Raw genomic sequence first — 20,186 nt, forward strand, 5'->3', positions numbered from 1 at the left:
ATCCGAGTTCTGAATACGAATACCCTTCCCTTGTAATAACTAATATGTTTTATTTTTACGGAGGAATACAAATGGGTACACGTATCCAGGTTCGCAGTTTGCGGGGTAAATGATCGTTCGTTATGAGCGAACGAAAAATGTAGTTTTTCCAAAGTTCCCTGTGCATGATACGTTGATACATGTGATATACACACTGTGTGTACGCCCCCTCCGCGATGTAAAAAGAGACGACCCTCAAAAGTCAAATTTCAAAATGGCGACGAGTGGAATAACGCGTCAGATGGTCATGCGGAAAACGTGAGTTATACAGCGTTATGGCAAATCATGGTTCGACTGATTGTAATTCAGACTGGGAGCTAATGTGACTTTCTCTAGCCGTGATAGTTATTGTGTGTGGCAGATTATGTTGTGACCACTCAGCACTGTAATGTTCCGGCTTCGACAGTTCGAGAAAAAAGAGTCAAACGGGGCGCCATCTTTTAGTATTTGTTTACCTTTGTGCCTTTCAAGTTCTAGCCTGGATTATGCCACCTTGACATTTCATTCATGAACTTGAACCTGCTAAGTAGTTTGTGCTTTGATTAGTTTCATTTCTATACAGTTTAGTAATGGGCTCAATTTACATGATTTAGGGGTGATGTTATATGCCAATGTTTGTCCTATGATTTCAAATGTTAGGGATCTCTTGATCCTGTTGGCGGATGGAGTGCGGTACTCGATTCTGACATCATTGTCCCTAAACAAGAAGAAAAGGAAAGGGACATTGTGCGAATGATCATTAAGTCACAAGTTACTTCGTCTGCAACACGGATTGGGGTCTCTATGATTTCAAAGGTTAGGGATGTTAAGACATGCAGTCTCACAGTTCACTATAAAATATAACTACATCTATCTCTGTTATTCTTCTTTTTTTCCACCAGGCAACCAAATACAGAAAATGTACGTTGTCAGAAGTGTTTAGAAAAAGGTCACTGGACGTATCAGTGTACAGGAGAAAGGAAATACACTCACAGAGCATCAAGAACTAGTGAAATGAACAAAAAACTTAAACAACAAAACCAACAGAAGATTCAACATACAAAATCGTAGGTGTCCCAACCCTAACACGTATTTAATCAGTTATGATCTTACAAATTATATTCAAAACTTTCATTTAATTGTTGTCTTGGTGACATTCAGGGTAAACCATGTACACATAATAAAGATTATATCATGTTAAAATTTTAAAAGAAAAAACGTGTAACTTGTTGGTCAGAAGCCAGTCTGGAAACTATACAGCTGAGTATACATGTGGGCTCATTTTCTATGCTCTCTCTCCATGTATAGTGAAATGGACAAATTAGATTGAAAATCTAGCTAAATCTCCTGCTTGGGTGAGGGTGAGGTCAGTAGTAATCGATCATCACACACTGACAGACAGTTCAGTTTACTACAAACTCCACTTCTAGTCTGAAAGTGAGCCATGTGATGGTGTGATTACATCATTATGTTTGTATCAATGTTCCAATAGCATTAAACTGCCATTGTCAGTGGTACAAACAGAATTTTGTGCAAGAGAAATCCAAATGACTATATGGGCTTCATGTAATTGTATTATGGTGTTTTATGTTTTAGAGAGTCTGTGGATGTTACAAGAAGAAAACGCAAAAGGTTTGTAACTCCTTCCTTGGCATTCAGTCATCATTCCTTGCATCTTAACACAAGAAGAGACTGAATTTCACTCATTTTACTAAAGGATTAGTTTAGTAAAGACTAGTGTTTATTTGAGAGACAACACTAGTCCAGAATCCATGGTTTTAATGGCCAGTTTTTAGTGATAACTACATTCTATAAGGATCTTATCGAAATAAATCATTAATGGTTGTCAATTGAGTCACTTTGTAGGCTATCAAATCATGTATTACTAGACTTAGGCTGACCGGTGTGAAGTTTGTAAATTATAGTACATGTATTTAAATTTTGCATTGAAGTGTTTGCTATAAACAGATGATTACATGACATTATTATTAGATTCTATCCCTTCTTAAGTTCATTTTGTGATGTCTTTGTTAAAGCTGCACTTGCTGCAACTGGAATGTTTTTTGAAACTGTTTGGTTAGAATTAGATATAATGACTTATACATCCTGAACAGTATTGAATTACCTGTTGGTAAATATATATGTGGGCAGCTGTACATAGTGTGGTGCAATCAAATTGATTATTTGGTCCACACTCAAAAATCAGCACCTCCAATGCAGTCACGATTTCAACCTGTTGCTATGCAAGCTGTGGATGCAATAGACCTCTAATTGACATGTACAATATCTCATTATTGGTATTCGAACAATTTTCAGTGAATATATTGTAAGTTGTCTGATCAAAATGACAGTACTCCAGTTACAGTTAGTGCAGCTTTAACAAATCAGGAATAGAAATTATAGAATCATCAGAAAACACAAGTTTAGAATCAGATTCTTATATCTATCCAATGTAAATTCACCATTTGATTTCTTTGTTTACAGATCAGAAACAGAATCATCAGACAGCAGTAGTTCAGATTCAGATTCTGAAGGTTCAGATTCTAGTAGTTCAAGTGGGGATTCTTCATCAAGTGATTCCAGTAGCAATTCAGATTCAAGTTCTAGTGACAGTAGCAGTAGTGACAGTGACAGTTCTAGCAGTTCACGTGAACATCAACGACGAAGGAAAAGACGGAAATAAATGAAGATTATCAATTTGTAGCTATTGCTTGTCCAGATATGAGGTGTCATTGTGAAAGTGTGCAATGAAATAACACTAAAATACAGTACCACTATTTTCATCAATCCATCTATGTATAGTGCAAGTTTTCAGGACAGTACAACATACAACATAACTTCAGAGACATTGTACGGTTAGAAGGTTCATGTACACCTCAGAGATGATGTACTGTTAGAAGGTTCTTGTACAACATACACTTCAGAGATGCTGTAGAGTTAGTTAGAAGGGTCTTGAGAAATAAGTATCATTTCTAAAATCATTATCTGTATGGATTTTACTGAACTCCAAAGATAGTTCACTTGTTCATGTGTTGTTGGATTGTAAATTGTTAGAAACCACCCAGATATGGTATGGTAATGTTGAGTACTTGATGCCAGTATCTAAGGACATCACATTATGACAAAACAATTGATGAAAGAACGGATCAGGAAACGGAAAGTACACAAATACATAAAAGCATGTAAATTCAATGCAGACATGTAAAAGTTGAGAAGCATGATAAAGTTGGAAATAACTACTTGACTTGAAGATTTGAAATGTCTTAATTTTGTTCCTCTTGTGGATCACTGAAAATTTATTCTTACATTCACAAAAACACTTACCACTCAATGGTTAGGCCCCATTGTGCTGTTTTTTTCCACTACCGGTAATCAAATTAGGTACTAATTTGCCATCATGTGCACTCCTTCCTACAGTAGTCTTGATGTATAAGCATAATATAACACTAAGTGCACTTTTACTGTATCAAGATTCTCTGTCTTATATAATGACACTGACACATGATATACCGGTAGTATAACCACAGGGAGCAGTGAATATGCAATTGATTGGGCACTCATTTAATCAATTACATGCTTGCTGCATCCTGTGGTATAACACTATCAAATGCACTTTTACTGTGCCAGTATTTCTGTTATATGACGACATTGACACAAATTGAAATAAAAAAGCCTTTTATTTTTCCGAAGAATTATTAACAGATTTCTCTTTCATCTTTGACAAACTGAAACATATAATTAGTCTGCATACTGTTACCATAGTAACAATTGTCTGCATACTGTTTCCATAGTGACATAATTTGTCTGCATACAGTTTCCATAATAACACATAATTTGTCTGCATACTGTTACAATAGATTACCTTATCTACAATTCAGATATTTGCATTCATATACTATACAAAGTAATTTGTGGTCAACAGAAACTTGTGAAAAATGACTTCTTGTCTTGTAAAATAACATGCACTACATCTTCAAAACTACCAAAGCATCTACTGGTATATCATCAAAACTGCTTGCACATTGATTGCTGTCTTCAATACTGCTGGAACATTGAGTGTTATGTCTTCAAGACTATTGATGCATCCATTGGAATGTAGTAATCTTGCATTCAAAGAATTTGGATTGCTAGGTAAATCTAGAAGAAACAACAAAGACACAAGTGGCATTAGGAACAGATGGCATAGCCACTGTATTTCACTAACTAAACTGTCTGCCTCAACCAAAACCACTATCCCATTTCCCCTCTGCCCCCCACCCACCCACCCACACACACACCATTTAGGTTAGCAACCACTGTACATTATGTGTACATAAATAATATTCATGTGTCTTGAGATTAGTGGCACTGTTGGAAAACCCACTGAAAAGGTATAACACAGAAAATAGGTTGTCTGTTTGATATGGTGAAAAGTAACTGTGAGGACTCGGAGATTGTTTTTACATTTCTTTCAGTGGATCTTGTGTATATATGTCAGTAGAACCAATTATACATGTAACACAGTACAAACCTCAAAATATCTTTCAAAGCTTACTTTCAAGAACTTGGCTTTGTTACGATGAAAACATCTTTGCATATGCAGCCCTCTCTTTCTTTTTCCTTTCGTCAAGTTGATGCTTGACTTTTGTGATTTCATTTCTAATTCCTGGAACAAAAACAAAATAACATGTCTTTAATTCACTTGTATTACCATGTGTACATCTCAATATTCATCACCTACCTTTCCTAATAGTAAATCATATCGCACAAATTGGCAGGGTAGTACAAGTGATAGCATTGGCATTTCATGTTTTTATTTGTGACAAAACAGATCTGCAAACCCTTTCCAATTTGTCAGCATTGTGTTGGCATTATGAAGTGACTCATGATTCAATCCAAGGTTCTCATATCGTTGACGTATCATTTTTTTGTTTGTTCTGGACCAACTTTTTCAATAGCTCTGCCAGGCAACTCATAACTGTGTTTTTTTCTACCAAATTTTAATCAAAATCCAGCATAGGCTTTTACACATTAATCTTTCAAATTACAAATATATTCTGGTAAAGTGTTATGCCAATCCAGTGTTCACAGTTAGACTGTACTAACTCAATGTTAATTCAATCCTACACCAATCACAAAGTGAGGTTTTCTTTACATACAGAAAAAAATGTAAAGAAAAAAAATTTACCTTTGTCATTTGGTTCTAGCTTTAGCGCTTCTGAAAGTTCCATTAATGCCCGTTCAAAATCTCTCATTCCTGCTAGTGCTTGAGCTTTTCGGAAATAACCTTTCACATTTTTAGGGTCTATATCCAATGCCTGTATGAAGAAAAAAACACCAATTCAAATAAAGGGTAATTTTGAGAACTTAAACATTTTGTATCATCTCATTTTGATAGTGACAATGAAACATGACTAAAGAGCAAATGTGCCAACTACTGGTCTTGTCACATTGCTGTAGTATTACTACTACTAGCATAAAAAAATTGTTAGTATAGCTCCTAGACCATCAGGCAGTTCTGCTAACTTAAAAATGACCACAGGTTGTATAGTATTAAAGGTGTTGTTGGGGGATTGTCAGCACCACAGTTACTGTTATCCTTGGCCTTTGTTAATCAACCTTCCCAGCACAGAGGATTTACTACAAGACTACAAATCGGCCAGTTCATACATTCACTGGTCCTCATTTAATCATAATCTCCATTTTATGTGTAAAGAAATTCAGTTCTCTAGGTTTACCTTTTCAGCATTACCCAATGCTTCCTGATAGAGATTTAATTTCACACAACAAGCTGCTACATTATTATACATTGGCAGTAGAACACCAACAAGTTTTTCTTCCTCTTCTGCTGTAAGATCACCTGAACTGGATTCTTCAATCGCTTCAATGTATCTATATGAGAACATTTGATACAGGATTAGTTACAGTGTATCTACATGACATCTGATGCATATAACATTATAATGTATCTACGTTAAAGAAAATTTGATACCAGATAAGATACAATATATCTATAATAACAGTATTAGTTACGATATCTATATAACATGTGAGAATGGATTAGATACCATTTATATGAACATTTGCTATAGAACTAGTTACAATGTATCTACATGACAATATTTTACAGAACTAGTTACAATGTTTTGTGACAACATTTGATACATGACTAGTTACAATGTATCTATATCACAGTTATTTGATAGTTTTTGGGTTTATATAACAGTTTATAGTCAGTATCATATAGTTGAGTATCAAAATATATTCTGATATATACTTGTTATTTGGAAAAGTATGTATAGTTAAAATAACTTACAGTAGCAGTTATGTCTATAACAAAGGGGTCACTTACCCAATAGCTTTGAGATACTTTTCTTTAGCCTTTTCATAGTTTTGTTCTTTGAATATCTTGTTACCAATTTGTTTGATATTCCCAGCAGCCTCTACAATCTTCTCAGTCTAGAGAAAGGTTAACCACAAACTATTTTATTACAGACTTCAGACTACATTGATATTCTAACAATATATGCAAGGTTACAGGACCATGGTGAGACTGACTGAGACACTTTCTATCAGTGTCTGCTAAAATAGTGTATGAAAGGTTACAGGACCATGGTGAGACCGACTGAGACACTTTCTATCAGTGTCTGCTAAAATAGTGTATGAAAGGTTACAGGACCATGGTGAGACCGACTGAGACACTTTCTATCAGTGTCTGCTAAAATAGTGTATGAAAGGTTACAGGACCATGGTGAGACCGACTGAGACACTTTCTATCAGTGTCTGCTAAAATAGTGTATGAAGGGTTACAGGACCATGGTGAGACCGACTGAGACACTTTCTATCAGTGTCTGCTAAAATAGTGTATGAAAGGTTACAGGACCATGGTGAGACCGACTGAGACACTTTCTATCAGTGTCTGCTAAAATAGTGTATGAAAGGTTACAGGACTATGGTGAGACTGGCTGAGACACTTTCTATCAGTGTCTGCTAAAATAGTGTATGAAGGGTTACAGGACCACAGTGAGACTGGCTGAGACACTTTCTATCAGTGTCTGCTAAAATAGTGTCTGCAAGATTACAGGACCATGGTGAGACTGGCTGAGACACTTTCTATCAGTGTCAATAGATGTCTGTTTTTGTATAGAGCATGAAATGTAATGTTGTGTAACTTACATTTTTGATATCTATATCACCATCTTCAGGAAAGTCTGGATAGATATCACCTGTACCATCATCAACTTGAAAGCCATCATCTTCACCAGGCTGCAGCTCACCACACTTGTCAATGACACACAACTGTATTGTTGACAAAAGTCAATAAGAAAAACAATCTCTCAATAACTTTCCCAAAAAAAACCAAATTATTGAATACCTGTTTTGTGACTGATCATGTTGCACCACACAACTTACTATGCATGGCTCAACATTGTGAAAATTTCACTTGTATTAACAGTATATGTGACAAAATGTTTAGTTACTTGCATCTTGAAACAACCATATATTATACCACATACACGTATTCATTCAAAGATTCATGTACATGTATTTGAGGTACATACATATACATATACATAGATATGCATCACTGCATTGACAGCAAATTTGACAAAATAATTCTCAGTCCCTGTAATAGCATTTTACCTCATGCTAGAGGGTCAAAATAGAACAAAAATGTTGACTTATCAGTGTTTTATTTAAGGGCGGTAAGTAGGTAAAATCAACCGGGGTTCCCACATCATTTTACCGGGGTTCCCCACCTAAACTATGATACATTGCATGGGAAGCACTACCAGTTTTACCTCTTTCCCCCTTTCTGTTACCAGGGTTCCCAAACCTTAGCAAAAACACTGCTTATTCTCACACGTGCCTATAATACATGTGAAGTGTGTGGAGTGGAAGTTATGGTGTCAACCAAAAAAATGAATATTCGTCATTTTTATGATGCACCTAGGGAGTAATATTCTATTCCGGGTATCAAGAATTGATGTTGCCAAGATATTCACAGCCAATGAAGTTTAAATTATACCTCTAAACCTATTAGATAGGTGAGTATAGAAAGACATGCTTACCTTATCAGGTTTATCTTTTGTTGTTTCTGTAGTTTCTAATTTTCTGAGCACACCCTTTCCTTTTAATACTTTGCCAAATACAACATGTTTGCCATCTAAATGTGGACATGGTACAGTTGTAATGAAAAACTGGGAACCATTGGTATTTGGACCAGCATTGGCCATACTGAGTAATCCCCCTGTTTCATGCTGAAAGGATGCAAAGAAGAACACATTGCAACATACTAGTATTGACGTTATTGATAAGACAAAAGAATGTCATGTTTGGCCACTAGGGGGTGCTATTCAAAAAGCAACTTTTACTACAGTGCTTACGACTGGTCAAAACCTCTTGTGATTTTAAACTGTTAAATACATCACCAAGATTGTCTTTATCATCTTTCGAGGCTCCTCTTACTGAAAAGGATGAGAAGTGTGCCGACATTGGCTGATCTTTCAGTGTAATTGTGATTTGTGCTGTGGTAAATACCTTGTTTTCTGACATAACAAAACACATAAATAATCAATACTCAAAATCAAACTATTTTACACTGTCATCTGTATCTTTCATTTGACTTACCTTTAACTCAAAGTTTTCATCTTCAAATTTTTCACCATAGATACTTTCTCCTCCAGTTCCATTATGATTTGTGAAGTCTCCTCCTTGTATCATGAAATCCTTGATTACTGAGAAATAAAAAAGATGTGAAACAGTCAGTCTACCAAGATTACATCAGAAAAAGTTGTCTAAAATATCACACGGAAAGCAAAATGTAAATAACTAGCCCTCCACTCTACAACAGTGTCTGAAAGTGCTACAATCCCAGAGAGAGAGGTTGCTCTCAAAGAAAATAACTGGTATGTACCACCCAGAAAATCCCTTCACATGCGTGACATGGGTTGATTTTTCATCTAAAAATTCCCTAATCATGGGGTTGATAACATGGGAAATGTCTGCTTTAGAAACACCTTCACAACGTCAGAATACAGGTAGCTGAGAGGACGATTTTTCCTTGCAATCTGTCTTTTCGATTATACATAGTAGATGTTTTGAACTTGGGCTACCATAACCCCTTCAGGGTGATAATACAGTTATTAATATATCTGTGCAGGTGTTACCTTTCTACCTGTCTCAGTGTCTGTACTACTAATATTATGCACCTGTTGACATTTTTATGTAAAATTCACAATAACTGTACCTGATGTGTTTCTTTAGCCATGCTGGTACATGTAATATTAACATACTAGTATACTTTTTGAAGTAAGTTAAATCTCCAAGTGGGAATGCTGCATAAATTGATTAAACTAAAGTAAATGTGATGACATACTTTCCCATGTTTACACAGGGTTATATGTTATGTTATGTTTTATTGACCTTAGACCTACCTCTATGGAAAGTACACCCTTGGTAGTGCAATGGCGCTCCCAGTTTTCCGTCACCTTTCTCTCCAGTACACAGTGCTCGGAAATTTTCACTTGTCTTTGGCGTGACATCAATAAATAATTCAAATACAATTCTGCCAACTGCAATTGATTACAAACAGATCATTTCAATGAGTAACCAGAATTCCATCCTCATTTCTAAGTCACTACTACTGTCTCGTTTGTAAAAAAAAAAAAAAAAAAAAAAAAAAAAAAAAAAAAAAAGCACTGATCTGAATTGAAGTTATTAATATTGTTTCATTGCATTTGCTTTACAAGTGTTTCCATGGTAATCAAACAGTTTCTAAGTGTTCCATTGTGCATATAAAACAATATAGATACATGTTTCTCTTTTTCCAAAACTTCTGCTTTAGAGTAAAAAAATATCAATGCTGACTGCCCCGTTCTGAACTAGCATTACATATACACGTGCCACAGTTTGACAAGCCCTAACAATGACATGTGCAAAGCGACGCATACAGCCACATTCTATTAAAGGAAGACTGCACGTCGATCCTCATCAGTACTTTGGCATTTTTCTGGTATGTTCGTGTTTATCATAACGACAATCACAGACATACACATCTAATGACTCACTCTTTTTCCCGTCGATAGCAATATCAAAGAAAGTTCGCGGTCGCGGCGGCTTTGCATCGGTTGTCGCCATTTTGAAAATGATGGGTTAAAATAGCATTGGATTCATATTTGTAAAATCAAACTACATTCGCATTCGAGGTTCACGGGATTGTACGTACACATTGTTGGAATGCAAAATTTCGAGCTATAGGTATTGCACATGACATACCCCTTAATTGGGAAGTTAATTATATGAAACAATATGGAATTTGGAGCTTGCATCGTTAACATATTGCCGTATGCACAGTAACATTTTTTGAAATACCTATTGATATGTACCACCTCATTACAGTCCAATCTGCCCAGTAGTTTTCGAATTAAAGATCTTTGATCATAAAGTCACATTGTGAGACCTGATTTGCATAAAACTTATGGAATTGCCGCGTCATGAACAATTCTTATTCTAAACAAAAAAGTTCCCACCAAATTTTGGGCCAATATGTCCAGTAGTTTTGGCATTTAAATATTTTGACCAAAATTCACATATATTGACCCAAAATGCACATCTTGAATGTGATCATTTTCATTTGAACAATTTTCCATCTACACACCAATTACCAAGGCAATCGGTCAGGTGGTTTTTGACTTTGTAAGTCGTTTACACACACACACACACACACACACACACACACACACACACACACACACACACACACACACACACACACACACACACACACACACACACACACACACACACACACACGCACGCACGCACGCACGCACGCACACACACGCACGCACGCACGCACGCACGCACGCACGCACATGGTTTCACTTTAGCTAGCAAAACACTTGCACCTTACTGAAGACTTGAAATATCATTCAACTATTTTACAGCACATACATGTATGATTGTGAAGTATAATTTTCTCTTGAACAGAAGTAAAAGATTTGTTCACTTCGAGATCAAATTGGAAACTGAAGGAAAAATGACCCAGTTTCTGAGTGTGTTTAACCGGATTAGAATATGATAGGCAATCCAATTTCTTCAATTCGAAAAGTTGACATTTTACTTCAGCGTATACGTGTCATGACATGATGATACCAAATGTATTCGTGTTTATTTATATTTAACATATTCCGAGAAGCTTTCAGTTTATTCTTGATTTATACATGGCATCTATTCATGCTTACGTTCGTATTTGCATATCAATAGTTTGCCGTCTGCATATATCGTTCGTCTATGACATAGCAAGGTGGTGTTACATGTATTGAAGTTCGAATAATCAGTTACTATTTGTAACGGCAGGGTTCTTCAGTAAACACTGTTGTTTATTCCCAGTGGTAGGCTAGATATTATTCTGGTGTCAAATAATCAATAATACAATATACAAGTAACTGGCCCGCTACCAAAAACGTTCCATTCATGAGCATGGCTTTTTACGACATGTTAAAGACAACAGTATATTCATCAACATCTACCAGTCAGTCAGTCAGTCAGTCAGTCTGTCTGTCTGTCTGTCTGTCTGTCTGTCTGTCTGTCTGTCTGTCTGTCTGTCTGTCTGTCTGTCTGTCTGTCTGTCTCTCTCTCTCTCTCTCTCTCTCTCTCTCTCTCTCTCTCTCTCTCTCTCTCTCTCTCTCTCTCTCTCTCTCTCTCTCTCTCTCTCTCTCTCTCTCTCTCTCTCTCTCTCTCTCTCTCTCTCTACGCGATAAAGCCTGTTCTTTCAATTTCCACATAAGTGTACTTTATTGATAATCAAATAACATTTAAAAAGTATCTAACAAGAGATACACAGAAATTCCTAGAGGTAAGCGTGCAAGGAGTGAAGATTTACATATCTGAAAAATGACTTAGAAAGACGTTCGCTCGCTTTGGGATTAAAGATTTTAGCTGAAATGGATAATGGGGATTTTTGTTCGTTATACCTTTAGCTCAAATGGATAATGGAGATGTTTGTTCGTTCACCCTTAGATCAAATGGATAATAGGGTTGTTTGTTCGTTATGCCGTTAGCTCAAACGGATAATGAGGATGTTTGTTCATTCTGAAAAGAAATGGAAAAAAGTCAAATTATTCCTAAATTGATAAATCAGTCACTTTAAAAATAATTTTTAAATTTAGAATTAATTTATAGTTCATGAATATCAGTTCAAAACTTACTAATTTATTCATTACTAGAAAAACAATTTACTTATTCCACATTAGGATAAAGTTTATAAGTAGATACTTACAAATCAAAACGTATCAATCTGAAATTCTTATTCAGAGAATCCAACTTAGCCATCTCATCAGCAGATAACTTAAAATCAAACACCTGTTAAAAAGAATAAATGAAAATCAGTCAAATGGTAGTCTCGGTCATTGGTCTCGGTTACCCAGACTCTTGTCTTTGGGGGCTACACTCGCCTGTTTGGCAGTCTGGGTAACCGTGACTAGTCAAATGTTAAATTAAGATCTAGTAGACTATTAGTTTTGGTTACCGACACTCTCATCGTTGGGGGCCACACCCACCTGCTGCGGACGGGGAGTCTGGGTAACCAAGATTAGGCAAATATTAGCTATTAATCTTGGTTACCCACACTTTCCATTACGAGACCACCTGGACAACAGACAGGTGGATGCATCCACCAGGATGGTCTCGTAGTGGAGCCCCAGCGATGGGAGTGTGGGTAACCGAAACTAGTAGAATATGAACAGCCCTCTTGTTATAATTTCATATTTCATCACACACACCATATATTTACGGAGATGTCATTCAGCGATGCGTCCATTCCATAAAACTCAGACAGTCTACTCTGTTGACATATCATTGTTTTGTGTTCTGTTCAGAGTAAATTGTTGCAGCATAAAATGTTCAAATGTTAAAGCACTTTTGTCCGGAGGTTTGTGAGTCTGAAATGGTAAGCTCTTATGACATGGAGTGAACCAATGCGTGACATTATCATTCAAACTGATTCTATTAAATATGTGAGGCTACATGTACTGGGAAAGAACGACTTCATAGTCATGTAATAATTGTGTGATGCTGCATGTACTGGGAAAGAATGACTTCATAGTCACGTACGTAATAATTATAATTGTCTGTGTCACATCATCGCACAGGAATCCTACACACAGAATACATGTATGACGGGTTCATTCTGAAACATTAACCCTACCCATAATAAGTCTTATTGTTTCAACCCTTTAATATTTGTTTTAACCACAGTTACTAGAAAATAAGATGTTACGTATAAAATCGTTGTGAGAGGTATATGGAATTTACCTCACACGTAAAAATGTATTTAGCGTATCATATAAAAGTTGCATGATAATGGCACAAATGGTAACTTTCCAACATAAGTTTCTGTGAATAATTGTAATACAATGACCAGCTCAGAGATTTCCAAGTTTCGGTACAATTCTCTCAAGTTTGGATAAGAAGAGTGGAAGTTGACATATAAACTACTAGTAAGTGTAGGTTGTTTACAAGTCCTGTAATTTCTGATACAACAGGACCTACAAGTTGTACAAGATACAAAGGTTACAATATTTTGTTCAACGATTAAACCGGACATATCAAACAACAACACTTTCTGATCTATTTTGTGGGGTTTTTCATAGCAAATGGGATCAATTTTACATCATAATCTTCAATTAAGTTTCAAAACTTACAGACTGAGTTTACAAGTGAAAACACTGCAAAACAATAATTCTTATCCGAGGTTTTTGAAATGTTTCATTTTTATCGACAAAATATAAAAAAAGTGTAAGAAAAAAACCCCACAGGTTCGTTCTCTTTTCACAATACATTATAATTGATTGATTAGTTTTGAGATAAAAGATGTTGTTATATTTGGGAAATATCAAATAAAAGCTCACCTCAATATTTTCCTTTATTCTGCTCGGAGTTACACTTTTTGGTATGACTACAACACCCCTTTCAACTTGGAAACGGATTAAAATCTGTCCAGGTGATTTTCCATGAGCAGCAGCAATTTCTTTGACTACAGGATGTTTTAATGGTTGTGGTTCGTCATCAGAAAACTCTCTAAATTGATTATACGAAAGAATTTTATTACAGTACAGAGAAATCCAGAGAACGTACAATTAATCTTTCATTGTTTTAATACATAAAAACGCAGAGAGAGAGAGAGAGAGAGAGAGAGAGAGAGAGAGAGAGAGAGAGAGAGAGAGAGAGAGAGAGAGAGAGAGAGAGAGAGAGAGAGAGAGAGAGAGAGAGAGAGAGAGAGAGAGGGGGGGGGAGAGAGGGAGGGAGGGAGGGAGGGAGGGAGGGAGGGAGGGGGGAGAGGGAGGGAGGGGGGAGAGGGAGGGAGGGGGAGAGAGAGAGCGAGAGAGAGAGAGAGAGAGAGAGAGAGAGAGAGAGAGAGAGAGAGAGAGAGAGAGAGAGAGAGAGAGAGAGAGAGAGATGATAATGGTGGGAATTGATAGGTTGTTTAATGACAGGTAGTCTACCAGTGGTATAAAGTAAAATTGTTACAGTGATTACCTTGGCCTATCAGGGCAACCCAAAGGACTGTAAGCAGTCACAACTATATTTTGTGATTTGCAGAATTTCAGCATGTCATTCTGTGCGAAGGCAGGATGGCATTCAACCTACGAAAAGAAATACAAACAGGACCTTTTATAGTATTCAAGTTACAAATTATTTTTTTTCAAAGTAAAACACAATTAACATTCCATTTTGACCATTCATCACGACATTTCATAGGTACTAAAGGTACTAACTGTGTTGCAGTCTTAACATGAACTTCTATCTCATAATGTTCTTTTTACCACTTGTAAGGGCGATATGTTTGACTGTCTGTGTGTCTCTGTTTGTGTCCACATTTTCTCAAAAATAGTTGACTCAATTTAAACGAAATGTGGTACACAAAATCTTCGGAGGTATTGGCTAGAACTGACAATTTTTTTGTCTGCGCAAGGTAATTTGTATAATTGACATAAATAATGTTGGGTCAGTTGGTCTGTTGTAGATCACGTGTACAAATGTAATAGTCTATATAGCCACACTCTAGCCGTTGGTGGTGCTATTGAAAATGGTACATAGACATACCTTACGTGACGGAAGGCATTAAAATTGAAATCTGGTTAATATTGTCATTAGAAATCAGCAAATTTGTCATTCTACCGTAAGTAGTAAATATCATATTCACAAGTACAAACAAATAAAAGGTAATGACGATAAAATAAGAATGTTTCTTTGAATTCAAACGTTTCTACCACTAATTAAAGTAGAACAAGCTGAGTTGATTTGATTCAAGTGAAAATACTTATAAAATCATAACTAAAACAATGTCCATAGTTATGTTAATGTCAATGTACATCTTCGATGGTACTGAACTCTTATTCTTGCATTGTGATAGCACACTTGATTACAAAATAAGGTTCTTGTAGATAAATTGTTCAACTGTATCAAGTCAAACAAAACCTGGGGATAATTAATTAAACTTGCCAAATCCACAGTCAGATTGAAAATCACTCAGTGGACTGACTTACTTGAATGTTATTCAAATTAAGACTGTGACTTTAAAAAGGGATGGTTATATACAATTAGGAATTAGAATACAACATGTATATTTTTAATCTACACCATAATTATACCCCCAAAAAACAAACAAACAAACAACAACAACAACAACAACAACAACAACAACAACAACACAACAACACAACAACAACAAAAACAGAAAATTGAAAAGACACACCGCTTGTGCCCCTTTCAGTTCATAAAATAAGAAAATGACTCTTTCTAGTCGAAATAGTTTAAACTGTATAACTAAATACTAATATTTTATAACATTTTACCTGGTTGACTGCAACAGGGTGTTTTGCAACAGCTAGAACCCTCTCTAATTGCTTTACTGTAAAGTTTGAAACGCCAATAGCTTTACACAAGCCTTCATCTACTAACTTCTCCATTGCCTAGTGAATGCAAAAACAATTATTTATAACTCTGAAGCATGGAATGGAATCAGAATAAATGGCAAAAACGAAATACTGGAAGTGAACAATACGTTTATAGAAGTACTTATTTTAAATAGTTTTTTTAGTGACCTATCTAACACAACATTTTCATTTACATTTCGAGCACGACAGAACAATGACATGGACGCGCTTAGTCATGATGTAGATCTCATATTTTTGCTCAAATGTGTTCTACTTGTCTTGCGTCTATTAAACAACCTTTGTTTAAGCCAAATGCAGGGTATGTAAATTAAGCAGTAATAGAAAATTAGGGTTAGATCACAGTAGCTTTTATGGTTCAGTTTGTGATGCCTGGTAACCATAGTAAATACTGAATGGATATTCCGTTTGTTCTTGCATCCAGAGACAGTTTGCCTTCCAAGTGACAGAGTTGGATAACAACGTACCTTCCACGTATCTACATAGTCAACATCATCATAACACACCTGGCCATTGTCATCTCTGGGAAAAAATCCTTTACCAGACTATGAATTTCAAAGAATAAAAAAATTTACATTGTTAAAGTCACAGCAACTATTATTGTTTGTCAAGTTTTTAAGTGGAAAATGACTCCAAATTGTTGTACACCTCTTAGAATGAACATCTTCATATTCACTTTGGAAAAGATGTTGTTTTTTTCATTCACCAATTCTGTCCAGTTGAAATCCAAGCTTTCAGTGATTGTCAACGTCAACATAATGATATACACCAATCAGCAACCCAATTGTCATGACAATAGTAGAATTACATCATTAGTATCAAAAATAGTAGCTGGACTGGAAACCAACTCTAACTTTTCAAGTTGACGTCGCTAGAAATGGTTGTTATGGTAACCAGATTTACCTGTAAAGCAGTAGGCCAGTGCATTAGGAGCAAATCCAAGCAATCAAGCTGGAGATTCTTCAAAGTGATCATGCAGCCTTCCTTCACATAAGAAGGTTGGTAGTATGTCACCCACAGCTATAGAAAACAGGTAAAACAATGTAATGACTAGGAAAGATATCATAGAATTGATAAAGTCAGAGTTTCTGCCGTTTGTGAAAGCTAACACAGCACATGAAGCGTGATGACCAAGTCTCTGGGCTTCTACTATATATTTATACATATATACACCCAATCTGTGAAATTCCCCAATTCATGAAATGGGTATGTAATTTTACCCAGTTCATGAAATAGTCAATCGTGTTGCCCAGGTTATGAAGTGGGTATGGTAAGATATGCCCAGTACATGAAATGAGCATCTTTTATAGGACACACACAAAAAAGAATAAGAATCAAACAACTTTATTATCATGTATTTACAAACTCATCACTTCATAATTCTTATTTTATAATAATTCAGTGTAGCTTGTGTTTTTAATAGAGTTCGATAATCAACACCCCAGTTCAAAACTCTTCCCTAAGAATTTAATTTCGCTTCTTTTAGATCATAATCTATACTCTCATTTGCACAAGGTTGACTATTTCATGAACTGGGTAAAGTTACATGCACATTTCATGAATTTGGCAATTTCACAGATTGGGTGTAACATATATATATATATATATATATATATATATATATATATATATATATATATATATATATATATATATATATATATATATATATATATATATATATATATATATATATATATATATATATATATATATATATATATATATATATATATATATATATATAAATATATAGTTTTGGTAGTACTGGAACTCTTTCTTGGGTGTAACTCGGAGTTTCACGCATATTGCGATCATCAGACACTCTGAGGCCTACTCTCTGGGTGTGCTGTATATATAGAGTGTAGACAATAGAAATACCATCACTATTGTCTGTGTCGGTGGGTAGGTGTTGTATGTGTGGAGGTGTTGGTTGTTATTGTGTGGGTTATTGGGTGCGGACAAGTGAGTGTTGGCGGGTTGTTCCATGTTGGGCTTTGATGTTCCGTTAGTTAACGGGTTTAATAGTTTAGGTGATAGATGCTCTATTGAAGTTGGACAAATAAAACTTATTCTCGTGTCGGCATTTGGATATCAACTCAGTTCTTTTGTTTAGTGTGGAGCTTTTGTCTGCTTTAATAATAGTTAGTTTTTCGGTTAAACACAGGTTGCATCGTTTTGTTTTATTGGTGTATGCTTGGGCTTTCTTGTTGATGGACCAGGATACGGAAAAAGGCTCATTGTTTCTTTTCAGTTTCCAAATGTGTTTTGATAGTTCTGTGCTGTTTTCGTGTTTTTCATGTTTGAATGACTGTTTGTGGTTGGCGTATCTCTGTTTGAAGTTGTTCTCTGTTAGACCGATATATACTTTTGTTTGTTTTCCGTGGACGGTGGCTTGGTATACGATGTTTTCCGTTTGGCATTCGCCGTTCAGAGGGCAGGTGTCTTTCTGTCTGCAATTACAGGGTTTTTGAGTGGGTTTAGTTTCGCTGTTGGAGATGGTGGCGTTATGCGCTTTGATTATGGTAGCCATGTTTGGCATGCAGCTATAACTGACTTTGACATTGTTTCTGTTGAATATTTTGTGTAACTTAGAGTCTGCTGGGAAATGTTTTGTGATTAGGTTGAGGAATCGTTTGCCTACATTGGTGGCTACATTTTTGCTGTATGGTGGGTTAAACCAGATGGTGTTTCTATTTCTGTTTTTCTTGTTTTTCTGCGTCGGGGTGCTGGTGTACGTGATGTTCTCTTTGTGGCCGCTGGTTTTTAGTGCATTTTGGTACAGTGGGGCTGCCTGGTTGAAGATGTGTTCGTCGGATGATATGTCGGAAATTCTACGGCCGATGGCTAACGATATGTTCTTGATGATGCTGGGTGGGTGGTTAGACTGTGTGTGTATGTACATGGGGTTGTCGTTGGGTTTCCAAAAGAACTGAGTTGATATCCAAATGCCGACACGAGAATAAGTTTTATTTGTCCAACTTCAATAGAGCATCTATCACCTAAACTATTAAACCCGTTAACTAACGGAACATCAAAGCCCAACATGGAACAACCCGCCAACACTCACTTGTCCGCACCCAATAACCCACACAATAACAACCAACACCTCCACACATACAACACCTACCCACCGACACAGACAATAGTGATGGTATTTCTATTGTCTACACTCTATATATACAGCACACCCAGAGAGTAGGCCTCAGAGTGTCTGATGATCGCAATATGCGTGAAACTCCGAGTTACACCCAAGAAAGAGTTCCAGTACTACCAAAACTATTACGCTCTGCCACTGCGGTATAGAGCACTGTCTTATAGCAGATTGATACTCACCGAGTTATATATATATATATATATATATATATATATATATATATATATATATATATATATATATATATATATATATATATATATATATATATATATATATATATATATATATATATATTTGTAACCAGACTTTGTATACTAAGTAAATGTTGTAAAGATGTAAACAAAGGGTAACACGCAAATTACACGCAAATGGAGTTTTATGTTTTGATAGATTATGCAAATGTGTTGTTATAACTGACACAACTTACGATACGTCTTGAACGGTGTCGTATATAAAGAGGTTCGTTGTTTACAACGATATAAAAGTTGGAGTGATGCCCTCAAGGCACACAGTATGTGTGTTTTTGTGTTTAAATATTTGATACATATTAAAAATATGTATCTACTTACTTCACCATACTTCACCATCACTTTTATTAACTGAACTCAAACCTAATATTAAAATATAGCTTATATGTGAGCCGATAACGTAATAGTTTACGTATAAAATTTGCAATGCAATCAACTGTTCTACAAATATATTTTCATAGAAGGCATACATCAATATTAACATCATATTATAATAGTTTAGTGAGATTTTATGTGGTAAGTACTTTCACTTTAGTAAAAAGCTTACAAGTTCAGTGAGATTCTATGTCGTAAGTACTTTCACTTTAGTAAAAAGCTTACAAGTTCAGTGAGATTTTATGTGGTAAGTACTTTCACTTTAGTAAAAAGCTTACAAGTTCAGTGAGATTTTATGTGGTAAGTACTTTCACTTTAGTGAAAAGCTTACAAGTTTAGTGAGATTTTATGTCGTAAGTACTTTCACTTTAGTAAAAAGCTTACAAGTTCAGTGAGATTTTATGTGGTAAGTACTTTCACTTTAGTAAAAAGCTTACAAGTTCAGCA

At 35.7% G+C, this 20,186-nt stretch overlaps 3 protein-coding genes across 6 annotated transcripts in view; 1 reads left to right on the forward strand and 2 right to left on the reverse strand.

The window, feature by feature from the left end:
* The first annotated feature begins 246 nt into the window (after positions 1 to 246).
* On the forward strand, positions 247 to 3,698 carry LOC144439538 (uncharacterized). The gene is made up of 4 exons (XM_078128846.1): positions 247 to 297; positions 921 to 1,085; positions 1,615 to 1,650; positions 2,503 to 3,698. Exons 1-4 carry the CDS (start codon positions 254 to 256, stop codon positions 2,699 to 2,701), a joined length of 444 nt encoding a protein of 147 aa, XP_077984972.1. The 5' UTR covers positions 247 to 253; the 3' UTR covers positions 2,702 to 3,698.
* On the reverse strand, positions 3,696 to 10,139 carry LOC144439536 (peptidyl-prolyl cis-trans isomerase D-like). Of its 4 annotated transcripts, none has more exons than XM_078128843.1 (10): positions 10,068 to 10,139; positions 9,435 to 9,572; positions 8,629 to 8,735; positions 8,070 to 8,258; positions 7,174 to 7,296; positions 6,350 to 6,456; positions 5,736 to 5,889; positions 5,186 to 5,315; positions 4,553 to 4,663; positions 3,696 to 4,155 (listed from the first exon to the last, which is right to left on the reverse strand). In XM_078128843.1, exons 1-9 carry the CDS (start codon positions 10,135 to 10,137, stop codon positions 4,572 to 4,574), a joined length of 1,110 nt encoding a protein of 369 aa, XP_077984969.1. In that variant the 5' UTR covers positions 10,138 to 10,139; the 3' UTR covers positions 3,696 to 4,155; positions 4,553 to 4,571. The 4 variants fall into 4 exon arrangements, with proteins under 4 accessions (XP_077984969.1, XP_077984968.1, XP_077984970.1 ...); XM_078128842.1 differs by having other exon boundaries at positions 4,529 to 4,663; XM_078128844.1 differs by lacking the exon at positions 10,068 to 10,139 and adding an exon at positions 9,813 to 9,931 and having other exon boundaries at positions 4,529 to 4,663.
* A 1,911-nt stretch (positions 10,140 to 12,050) lies between these two features.
* The window catches only part of LOC144438517 (aldo-keto reductase family 1 member B1-like), a 13,348-nt gene continuing 5,212 nt past the window's right edge, over positions 12,051 to 20,186 (reverse strand). Inside the window, exons 3-9 of the mRNA XM_078127576.1 lie at positions 16,860 to 16,976; positions 16,424 to 16,501; positions 15,858 to 15,974; positions 14,539 to 14,645; positions 13,911 to 14,079; positions 12,281 to 12,363; positions 12,051 to 12,093 (exon numbers count right to left, since the gene is read on the reverse strand). Of these exons, the coding sequence (XP_077983702.1) occupies positions 12,051 to 12,093; positions 12,281 to 12,363; positions 13,911 to 14,079; positions 14,539 to 14,645; positions 15,858 to 15,974; positions 16,424 to 16,501; positions 16,860 to 16,976 (714 nt within the window). The remainder of the gene's footprint in view (positions 12,094 to 12,280; positions 12,364 to 13,910; positions 14,080 to 14,538; positions 14,646 to 15,857; positions 15,975 to 16,423; positions 16,502 to 16,859; positions 16,977 to 20,186) is intronic.

This window comes from Glandiceps talaboti, chromosome 8 (genome assembly GCF_964340395.1).
Source record: "Glandiceps talaboti chromosome 8, keGlaTala1.1, whole genome shotgun sequence".
In the NCBI taxonomy this organism is placed as follows: domain Eukaryota; kingdom Metazoa; phylum Hemichordata; class Enteropneusta; family Spengelidae; genus Glandiceps; species Glandiceps talaboti.